The 11,026-nt window shown below is 57.0% G+C and overlaps 2 protein-coding genes across 2 annotated transcripts in view; one reads left to right on the top strand and one right to left on the bottom strand.

Annotated features, from left to right (window-relative positions):
• The window catches only part of NFKB2 (nuclear factor kappa B subunit 2), a 10,664-nt gene extending 9,958 nt beyond the window's left edge, over positions 1-706 (top strand). Inside the window, 3 exon segments of the mRNA XM_031061759.1 lie at positions 1-122; positions 199-310; positions 407-706. The exon segment at positions 1-122 is cut by the window's left edge and continues 12 nt beyond it. Coding sequence (XP_030917619.1) covers positions 1-122; positions 199-310; positions 407-522 — 350 coding nt within the window. The 3' untranslated portion in view covers positions 523-706.
• Positions 707-998: 292 nt separating this feature from the next.
• Positions 999-11,026, bottom strand: part of PSD (pleckstrin and Sec7 domain containing) — a 43,771-nt gene continuing 33,743 nt past the window's right edge. The window contains exons 12-18 of the mRNA XM_031061750.1: positions 7,195-7,238; positions 5,801-5,979; positions 4,961-5,031; positions 4,242-4,399; positions 3,774-3,918; positions 3,029-3,172; positions 999-2,771 (exon numbers count right to left, since the gene is read on the bottom strand). Of these exons, the coding sequence (XP_030917610.1) occupies positions 2,532-2,771; positions 3,029-3,172; positions 3,774-3,918; positions 4,242-4,399; positions 4,961-5,031; positions 5,801-5,979; positions 7,195-7,238 (981 nt within the window). The 3' untranslated portion in view covers positions 999-2,531. The remainder of the gene's footprint in view (positions 2,772-3,028; positions 3,173-3,773; positions 3,919-4,241; positions 4,400-4,960; positions 5,032-5,800; positions 5,980-7,194; positions 7,239-11,026) is intronic.

The raw sequence follows: 11,026 nt of genomic DNA, 5'->3' as shown, positions 1-11,026 counted from the left end.
TGACCCGGGACTGCAGTGGGTCAGACTGGATCGAGCTGGCCAAGCGCCTGGGGCTGTGCAGCCTCGTGGAGACCTACAAGGACACGCCGTCGCCCAGTGCCAGCCTCCTGCGCAGCTACGAGGTCAGTGCCTGGGTGGGGTGCCTCTGTCCCCCTGCCTGTCTGGCCATCAGCCCTACTCAGTGCTCTCTCTCTGCAGCTGGCAGGTGGCAGCTTGGGGGGACTGCTGGAGGCCCTGGACTCCATGGGGCTCCACAATGCCGTGAGGATGCTCCACAAAACTGAGGCACTGGAGAAGCTGCAAAGCACAGGTACAGAGAGTGAGGGCTGGGACTGGTGGGCAGGGAGTGTCTCTGCTGCCCCTCCCGTTGCCCCATCACTAAGGGCACCTGGGGATTGCTTTGCAGAGCTGAAGGAAGACAGTGCCTATGGCAGTGAGTCGGTGGAGGAGGAGCAGGCACCCACACTAGCCCTGAAGCCGGGGGGTGAGCTGCCCCCCAGCCAGCAGCCACAGGTGCACTGAGGAGCCATCCAGCAGCCCCTGTGACCACACAAGGAGCTGCACTGCCCTCTGCCTAACCCACACAAGTGCCTTCTGGACTAGGGGTCCGGCTGCCTGGACTCGGGGGGATGTGATGCAGCTGGCTCCTGCCCGTCTCTGCTCTTATTTAATGGTTTTTCATCTGAATAAAAGGACACAAGTTCCACTGGAGTTCTTTGCCCTCCCTCTCTCCAGCCCCAGCAGTGAGCTGGGTGCTAACCCCCCTGAACCCTGCCTGGATCTGAAGTCTGGCAGTGAGGAGACAGCTCCCAGCCCCTCCTCAGCATCCCTTGGTGTTGGGGCTGTCCCCAGCCATGGGGAAGAAACACAGCACAGCCAAGAAGTGAAGAGCGAGTTTTACTTCAGTAACTGAGAGAAGAAGCTGTACAAAGGTTTTTTTTTTCCCCACCACCCCCCAAGCCACCTGGGGCAAGGGTGGATTTTTTTTTTTTTTTTTTGCAATAGACTCAAAAGAGCAGAATAAAAAGTTTTGACACATTCGCAAAGTCAGTGCTGAAACCAGCCAGGTCCCAGGCGGCTGAGAACTGTGTGTGTGCCAGCCCCTGGTCACAGCCCTTCACTGTGCTTGGACCCCTTTTTGGACAATCCTGCAGCTGTGCTCCATCACTTGCCCCTTGCTCTAGACAAGCATCCTTCAGCCCACTCTGGAGTGGTGAGGGCTGCCCCAGCCTGCCCTCACCTTGGCAAGCAGGGAGCCTGTTGCTGAGGACGGGGCTGCACCAGTGCTGCTGCAGCATGAGGACCGCAGAACTACAGACTAGGCTTTGCTGGTAGCCTCTGAGGCCCCAGCCATGCATTGGAAAAGAGATGGGAAGAGAAGCTGGCTCCAGCCTGTAGTGGACCCATAGGGCAGGGGGACCCCCATATCAACCCTGGCTCCAGGGGTCACCACTCCACAGCGAGTACTTACACGCTGCTGCCCACCACACCCTGGGTACGATGCTCACACCCAGCTTCTGCAAACAGGGCCAGTCCAAGCTGCCAGCAGTGGGTGCTGGAAAATGGGGGTCATGAAGCACCAGTGCATCAGCCTCCCATGTAGCCACACGTGCAGCAATGGGTGCTGCCATCTCAAGGCTGCCTCCTTGGAACTGGCAGCCACAGGGCTGTCTCCCCAAAGGGTTGCTGGTGCTGAAGTGGAGCTGGGGAGCAGGCAGCAGCAGTACACACAGTAGCCCACGCTCAGCTTGCTGTAGGGTGAGGGTGTGGGGAGCTGGATTGCCCCCTGAGTCCTTTTAAAAACCCCTTTTCCCCAGAGTGCACTGCCTACAAGATATGGCTGGGTTTGTGGTTTTGTTTTTTTTAAACAGTTCCCAAAAAGCATCAAAAGTAGCTCCAAAAAAAAACCTTCCTGGTGGTCAGCTTGATCTGGTACTAAAAAGTGCAAAACTGTATCACAAAAACTGTTCAAAAGTTGTAAGAAAGCAGGGAAGGTGCAGGGGTGACTGAGGTGGCAGGGAAGGGACCAGGTGCTGTTGCCCTGGCTTCCCTGGCCACCAGCCCTAGGAGAGGGGACAGTCTAGGGCTGGCCCCCTCCCATCTACCCCCATGGCACAATGGAGCTGGAGAAGCAGCTGTTGGCTTTGTTTTGCTGCGTTTGTCTTTTTTTTTTTTTTTAAGCCATTGAAGAATTGAGCCCAGCGGGTAGGTTTCAGTTGCTCCCTCTCCCCAGGGCAGCAAGAATAGGTCCTGCAGCCAAGTGCAGGACAAGGAGGGGCAGGAACAAGTCTGATGGGGCCAGGCAGCTCCTGCAGGCAAGGACTGGGGACCGTCCTGCTCTGCCACTGTCTCCGGTGGAGGGGCCATGGCCCTGCATGGCTGGTGCTGGCGGCTGCAGAAGGGCTGTTGCCCCCTCCAACTCGTGCCGCAGACAGACGGACACATGCAGGGTCTCGGCAGGCACACGGCCTCCACCCCCGTGCCAGGGGAACAGGAACAGAGCTGCAGTGCAGGCAGCTGAGACCCCACACTTAGGACTTGTGGGGGTGGCCAGGGGGCTGGCGGCCGCTGCGCTCTGAGACGTTGCGCTTCACCTTGGTGGTCGTGCTGGAGGGCTCTGCGTTGAGTGAGGGGCTGGAGCGGGACTTTTTCAGGCCATCGTCCTCTCCACCCACTGTGTCAAAGAGGGTGGACTCAAATGCTGCCAGGTCCTCGGAGCCAGCCTTCAGCTTGGCCCGCAGCAGCATGGCATAGGTGCCATAGCGGGATTTCTGAGGAGCACAGTGCAGCAGAGACAGAGGTTGGCAAGCTGGGTGCTGTCCTGTGGCCAGCATCCCTGCAGGGAGGGATGCTCATGGTCCCTCCAACCCAGCCAGCATCCCGGGGCAGAGGAATGCTCATGGTCCTAGACCATGGCAGTGGCAGTGTAATTCAGCTGATGGGATGGGTTGGTCCCATCACTGAGGATGGCCAAACAGGTAGGGGCAGAGGGCCTGAGGGCAGAGGGGGACAACATCTTCCAGCTTACCTCAAATTCCAGGTACTCTTCCTTCTGCTTTAGCTCCTCATATTCCTTGCCTTTCACCTTCTTCTCAGGCAGTGAAGAACGATGCTCCAGCAGCTCCGCTGACATTGTCTTGAACTTGGTCTCATGGTTCTTCACCTGCTCCTCCTGGGGAAGGGTGGCACCATGTCAGTGCCCTGCTCTGTCCCCCTGGTAGTGTGAGATGGCCAGGGACAGAACAGGTTTTTCCCCTTCTAGGAGCAGCCAGGATCTCAGCTGCTGCTGCGGGGTTGGATTTTTTTTTAATCACAGGCAAAATCACAGGCTCTTGGGGGCAATCTGCTCTCACCTCATAGGGGGGCTGACTGCAGTCTTAAAGCAGAATTTAATCCCTCTGAAACTAGGCTGGTGGTTTTTTTAAATCCTTTCTGCTCTATGAATAACTGCCCTGGTATGCACGAGTGCCAGCTAATCCCCCCAGTCAGTTGCCTTTCAAGGTCCCTGGTAGGCCCTTGCAAGCTGTGATGTGGGACCACTTTCTCCTGCATGGTCTGACCATCACCTGATTCCAGCCCCACTGCAAGGAACAAGACCTCGCTGTCTGCCCCCAGTCTCGGTACCCCTCTTCTCTGTCTCCCCCTTGGCCCTTCAACTCACTGGGGAGGCAGCTGGGTGCATGGTACCACACAGATCTCCCCATGGGGAATGTGCCACTGGCAGATCAGGGGCTCTGTCCCAGGCTCAGCATTGCCCCCACACTGTGGCCCACCTGAGACAGCCTGGTGCAGGAGCTGGGCAGCAGCGGGCGGCTGAACTTCTTCTGGGAGCCGATGGCTGCGGGGAAGGGGGGTGCAGAGAACATGGCCGCCACCACGTTGATGCGCGTGATCCACGAGTGCATCTGTTCAGGGTTCCTGAGAAAAAAGGCCAAAATACACGTGGGCTACCTCTATCAAAGACAGAGGGATCAGCTCCACAGACAAGGTCTGAGTCCCCCAGGCATGGCCCTAGCCAGCCATGGCACCAGGGACTCTACCCACAGCCAACCTGAGCCCAGCAGAGTAGGAAAAAGAGGAGCTGGGCAAAGCTCAGCACTGACACCAGGTCTCTCTCCTTCCAGAAAGGGCCAGGACAGAAGAGAACAAGGTGGCCCTAAGCCCTATCCCACCCTAGACTAAAGTCAGTGGAGCTCCTGTGCCCCAGCATGAGGCCCAGCCAGGGATCCTGAAGGACTCACTGTGCTTGGAAAAGGAAGACCCTCCAGTCAGCTGTCCTGAGGTAGAACACATTGGGTCGCTTGCTGTAGTCAGATGCCCGCGTGGCAAGCGAATGGTGGATGCTAATAGCATTCTTCAGTTCCTCTTCTGCCAGTGCCTTCCCTGGCTTATACTCCTCCTGCAAATCATGGGGTGTTTCAGAGCCAGCTCAGGGATGCACCCCACCATGAGTCAGCTCTGAGGTTTCAGGAACTGCAGACGAGTGCTGGCTGTGGCAGGGCTTGGAGATCACCCTTCACCAGGCAGCTGCAGATTCTGCTTCCAGCTCATGCTACACCCCTGGAGAGATGCTACACAACCCAGGCACATTGGCTTGGCAACAGCACAGGGGGCTGTTCCCCACTGCTCCCAGTTTCCCATGTGTGTGCCTGCAGGGAACTGGATGTTCAGCCCAACCCTCCACTCAGGGAAAAGACCCTGGTGCCCTTCTCTTTCCAGCCAAGCCCCCTGCACACAGTGCTCTCATTAGCAGAGCCTTTCACTGCCCAAGCTGTGCCCAAGCACCCTGGAAACAGGGATGCCACCAGGTCCCCAGGCAACAGCTCAGGCACAGAGGGTGCCGAGTCTGCTTAGGCGAGGCTTTGCAATGCTGTGTGCTGCAGGTCCTCTGTCACTGCTGTCTCTCCGGACTGGGGACAATCCCTGTCCCTGGTGTGGATGTGGGTGGCATGCTGCCTACCTTCTGCAGGTAGAGAATCATTCCCTTCAGGATGGCGTGGAAGGGCTTCCAGCCGCGCTTCCCTCGGGGTGCTGCCGGGGAGGAGAGAGCAGCTCAGACATCAGCGTCAGAATTGAGCGGGGGGGAAAAGCCACCCCCCACCCTCCTCCAGCCCCCCCTGCCACTATGCACGTCACCCACCCCCAGGACGGGCAGCACGCCAGGACTGTCCCTGCGCACCTGAGCCCGTGCAGCACGTGGCTGGCAGATGGTGCTGCTGGCAGGGGGGCCCCGCTGCCTCCCGGGGCCAGCGCTGTGCTCCTGCCTGTGCTCCCGCCTCGCTGCTTGTGCTCAGCTCCACCACTGCCTCCGTGCTCGGGCATGGGGACAAGGCAGTGCTGCCTGCCAGGTAATGCTGGCTTTGAAGGGCAGCTGCATCTAATCACTTCTAGGCAGCATAAGACGGCCAGGGCTTAGGAGGGATTTTATGGGGAATACGGTGAACGTGCCTGGCAGTGCCCAAACAGCTGCAGCCCGCTGTGTGCCTTGTCTGTCACACCACAGGACGCTTCCCTTCATCCACACAATCCTGTGGCAGGGTTGCAACCCCCAGAGACCCCACACCACCACCCTGCCTGCCCCTTTCCCAGCGCTGTGAGCAGGGAGAGGCTTTCCAGCTCCCCAGCCTGAGGGCTGAATTATGTCTGGCACAGGAAGACAGACAGGGCACAGATGCTGGAGGCTGGCATAAAGCTACAGATGGACATCACACAGTGACTCCCGCCCTGCTACCCATTCGGTTCTGGAGTTTACTGGTGCCCTCTTGCCCCAAGGAACCCCATGGGCTCCCCAGGCACCTACTTTTCTTGCAGTCGGGATCGGCGTGGATCTTGCGGACTAACAGCCCGTGCTTGTAAGTGGCAATGTTGGCGTCCTGGGAGAAGTCCAGAAAGGGGTTACTGCAGCTGCTGATGCGCTTGATGGACTTTGGGTTGGGATCTGCCAGCTCCGAGAGGGACTTTCGCAGCTCCTCTTCATCTCTGCCAATCAGATTTGGGTGGGGAAAGAGTTTGTTACCTTTCCAGGGACAGCAAACACCAAGTTCCCCCCTGGTCAGTGCCACTTTTAGGCCTGGCTTCTGAAAGAGAAGCCAGGAGAAGCAGGCCAGGATGAGCAGTCTTCCATCAGCACTGGTGAGCATCCCAAACTTAGCCATGCCTGTGTGCCTCTGTCTCTCTAGACAGCTGAGGTGCTGCCTGGTCCCTTGAAAGACAAGGCATTGGGCTTTTGCTGCTGATGCAGGGTGGGACCCCTGCCTGCCCCAGGGAGTGAGAAGCCTGTTTTTGGGCAGGAGTGCAACAGATGCCAGCCAGGCTGATGAGCCAGGAGTGATGGAGGAGAAGTACCCCAAGGCTTGGTACAACCACACCCCCCCAGCCCATGGCATACAGGCTCACAGGTCTCCAGCTGGTAGGAAGGAGGGTATAGAATGCACTGCCCCCACAAGGAGAGACCCAGGCTCTGGTCCCCACATTTTAAGGGTGGCAGCCAGACTACAGGGCCCAGAGCCAGAGGCAAAGGGGTGCAGGGAGACTGGCAGGAAGGCCTTGAGCAGTGCCATCCAAGGGCAGGATCAGGTGTGGGCAGGGTGTAGGCAGCCCGCTCCCCCCGGGTCATGGCCCCTCACTATGGGCAGGCTGCACCTGTGCCACTCCCCCATCCGCAGGAAGATGTAGGAGCCCAGAGCTGCTGCCTCCCCACTCCCTCAGCCGCTCGCTGCTAATTAAACCCCTCGGCATCTGCCGGCGTCGCCATGGCAGCGGTCAAGTGCATCGCTCAGTGCTGGGAAGCACTGGGCTGATTAATCCCTGCAGCGCAGGCGCTGCCGCTCCTGCTGCTGGAGATGGCAGCTGTGGGCGAGGGTGCAGGCACCCTGTGGGGCCCTGGCACAGCCACAGCACCTCCAGAGCCTGTCTGTTCCCACCCTGGCACAGCCACCAAGGCACAAAGCCAGTCTGAAGCTGCAAGAAGCCAGCCTCAGGTGGCTTTCCCCCAGCACGCTGGAGAAGGGGCCCCATGGCGGTGCTGAGTACACTGCCTGCATCCCAGCCCAGCCCTTCCCAAGCTCCCTCTCCTTCCCTCATCCTCACAGGGGCAGCTGCCTTGCAGCATCATGGTTTGTGCAGCCTCTGGGGCTAGGTGGATTCCCTGCCCACCCAGTGCCATGCAGCAGCATCCCCTGCAGAGGTACTTACATGGCCCACTGCAGCTTCTCGTTCTTGATGGAGCCGTACAGCGCCTGCAGAGAGAAGAGTGGGGGTCAGCAGGGCAGCGGTGCCAGGCTGGGGGGCTGCTCCAGGGAACAGAGGAGGCACGCCAGACTGGCTCAGGGACTCTGGAGGTTAAGATAACCCCATGTCAGTTTGTTCCAGTGCAGATTTGTCCTGGCTAGACTAGCCAGTTGACCTCCATTTAAGCTTACAGACACTTCATCCTGGGCACCACGGGATCTGCAAACCCCCCCCCACTCCAAAGAAATGCTGGGGATAGCACTGGCATTTTGGCCTCTCCTACCCTTTGTCTCTACCTGCCTGTGACAGTGCCACAGTGTTAGCAGCATAATGGTGAGGCATACCTAACATTTCCAAGGGTTTGGGAGAGCTATTTCTCCCTATTCCAAGGTGTTCCATGTTGGTAAAAATGACAGCCTTCAGGAGGCCTGAGCCCAACTAGAGCAAGCTTTTGGGACAGACTTCATTAGTGCATGCCTTCACCCCGTTCGGTGGAACCTCAGCCTGCTCCAGGGCCTCCAGAAGCTCCAGGGCCTCCAGAAGCTCCATGCCACAAGAGACCAGAGCCAACAACTTCACTGCAGTCAGCCACCCACCCTGGGCTGGCAGAGACCAACTCATGGAAGCACCCAGCACTCCCTGGCAATGCATTGCTCCTACAGGAGCACACTTTGTGAGAGACTCCAGCACTGCCGGCCCTGCACTGGCAGAAACCCTAGCATGCTGTCCTTCATGAGGCCCTCAGAGGACCTTGTCCTCTTGGCTGGTCAAGGCAGGAGTTTGGAGTGGCTATGGCCTGCCTCTACTCCCTCCCCAGCACTTCCAAACACTTCTCCCTCCTCGGAGACCCAAACACCACCCATCTGAGCAAGGCAGGGTCAGCTGCTTGTATTTCTGCACAGGAACAAGCTAAGCCTGCCTGCAGCAGGATACTCCAGGGCCCCACTCCCAAGTGTTTGTCCAGTTTGAGCTGGGTGCAAGCCAGCAGTGCTCAGCACAGCTCTGTAGTCAGGGAGGCTCCAGAGAGGGTTTCAATACAGAGCTCACAGAGGGCTTCAAAGCAAGATCTGGAAGGCATCATCCTTGAAGGAAAATAATCGGGTATTGCACAGGCTGTTCATGCAGCTGTCAACATCCATCACTGGGCTGGAGACTGCTGCTGAGAAATCTTGCTGGTGGCTGAGAAAGTACAGCTGGAGGCGTGCAGGGGCCCAGCAATGCTGGCCAGCAGACAGGCCCCAGCGGTGTCTGGGGTACGGACATCCATCACTCCCAGGAGGCGCAGCAGCCAGGATGGAGCAGGAACCCAGCTCCTTCCATGCTTTCCCGTTGGGAAATGCTGGCATAGCACCAGCTTGTTTCTCAGAGGAAGAAAGCATTGTCTCAATCTAGCAGGCAGAAAGTAGGGTTCAGTTCTCTCCCGGGAAGACAGGAGACCTATAAAGAAGTAATGGCCCCAGAGCCTGAGAGAAGATTTGATCCCAGACCCATTCATGCAGTCCCAGTGCCAGAGGGGCAGGATGCTAACTTGTGAGTAGGAGGTACCAACCAGTGGGCTGGCAGCAAGGCAGCCAGAGGAGCAAAGAGAATCAGAGAAGAACCTGGGAGGAAAAAAGCAATCCAAAGCCCTGCAGAACATAATCTGGGAGCAGAGCAGGGGGATAAGCAGGATCTCAGAGCAATGTAGATAATAAGGAGTCACTATGGGAAACAGAAGGGATCTTACTGCCAGGGATGCAGCTGAAAAATACTGAGAACCAACAGGCACAAAAAGGAGATTGAAAAAATGGCACAGAGTAGTGGGCACTGGAAACAGCAGAAAGGCACCTCAGAAAGAGCAGGCAGAATGGCACATGTGGCTTGGCTTCCATCTGGCTCATTGGTGATACATAGAAGTGTCAGCTCCCTGCCCCAAGGAAGGGAGATGTGAGCCAGCTGAGCAGGGATTTTGGAGGGCTGGAGAAGACCCCAGCCCCATGCAGGGCTTGCAGAAGGATGGCTGCTAAATGATGAATGAATGAGCCAATAGAAGAAGATGCTCGAGGAGTAATTTGGGATGGCACAGTGCTGGATAACAGCCTGGCAGAATACTGTGTTACAAAAACCTGGGCCCTGGGACTCTGGCTGAATACTTCAAAGGCTGAACTGCCTTATGGCTTCAAAAGGCTCCAGCTGCCCTGCTACAAGCCCCAAGAGCATTCCCCCAAGCCCATTACCAGCAGGGGCTGCCAAGTACCACCTCAGAGACAGGAAGCAGGGGCTGCTCAACACTCCTGTGCAAGGGGACAGTGAGAGGCAAACAGGAAAACTGTGCAATTGAGAAGGCATCCTGAAGCTTTACATCTACACTTAAAACTTGCCAAAATTCTGCTTGGCTAAACCCCAGCCCCAACGAAAACCAATCTCGGGTACAAAGCTGGTGGACTCAGCCCAAGTCCTAGCTGAGAAAATGCATTTCAGCCACAAAGCCCACCCTGCTGCTCTGGTCCTGCAGCACAGCCAATGCCTGTCAGTCCATAAAACTCTGGTGCATAGATGGTTTCTGCTGGGGAAGCGCAGGTGACGCAGGTTCCTGAAGCCCAACTCACAACCACGTCAGCAGAGACCACACACACCAGATTCATCACTCAGCAGGTCCCTCTCTCCAGACTCTCTTTGCTCCATGGGTTCATTTCCCCTGGGCTGAAAGTACAGCAACTCTTTGGCATCTCTGAGCTTGCAAGTACTCCCCAAGAGAAAGCTGGGCACTGGCCACATGCCACTATGGATGATGACCCCAAGCATGGTTGGGGTTTTTTGCCATCACTGGGTTATGAGCTCACTGTTGCAGCATGCCAGGCCAATCAGCCAGCTCTGCCCTAGACCCAGGAATGTACTGTCCCAGCGGGATTTCTAACTGAATCAACATCTTTCTTGGTGCTTTCCCTCCCAAAAGCAGGCTGAGTGGCTGTCTGTGTGTCCTGCTGTACCGAATGTCTCAAGGACAGTTAAGGGGCTGCACTGGCAAGAGGCAGGTGGCTCTGGTGTTCTAGCCCAGCCTACGTAAGCAGGGTAGGGAGAAGACACCCGCCTTCAGCTCCTCAGCTCAGATCAGACCAGAGGCAAGATCCAGCGATGGTCTGTGGAGCTGAGCAACAAGCTGGACTGAACACAGCTTTGGCACGGGGCTGCACTGAGGGCTTAGCCCAGCACTCAAGTAACAGATGAAGGTTGAGGCAGGAATTTCAGCATCCAGATGGGGGTTTTAACCCTTTCTGGAGTGCTTCTTTTATAACTCTTATGCATACGTCCCATTTCCAGTCTGTTAGTTCCTCTGCTAAACACAGTGCTCAGATCTCCATGCAGCAAGGTGCATATCAAAGCTCCCCTTCCTCTTTGTCAGCCCTGTGACCAGCCATAGGTTCACGACATTCAAGGCAGACTTCACAGCCACCAAGCACCCTCCCTGCAGTCATTCTACCTCTCTCTCTGACTGAGAGCATTTAAATATGAAAGCCAATTGCTGGCTGTCCCCAACTTTATCTTAGCAAAATATCTTTGCTACACCCAGCCACAAAGGTCTGTGAGGTCCCCCAGGCACGCAGACATCCCAGCTGCACTGATCCGAACAGTAGGGTCAGATCAGGGCTGTATGTCAGACATAACTGTACCTATGTTGGGTCCCTAATTCATCTTGTCAGGTCCCCCCCAACCCCACCCCGCACCTCCACAGCTTGCACAACCCATGCTCAAGAACAACTCATCACCTGGCACATACCAGCCCTACTGCATACACCACCACGTTCCTCCCTCCCCC

The sequence above is a fragment of the Geospiza fortis genome, unplaced genomic scaffold (assembly GCF_000277835.1).
Source record: "Geospiza fortis unplaced genomic scaffold, GeoFor_1.0 scaffold130, whole genome shotgun sequence".
Taxonomy (NCBI): domain Eukaryota; kingdom Metazoa; phylum Chordata; class Aves; order Passeriformes; family Thraupidae; genus Geospiza; species Geospiza fortis.
Note: the sequence above shows the minus strand (reverse complement) of the source record. Positions and strands in the feature narration are given on the sequence as shown.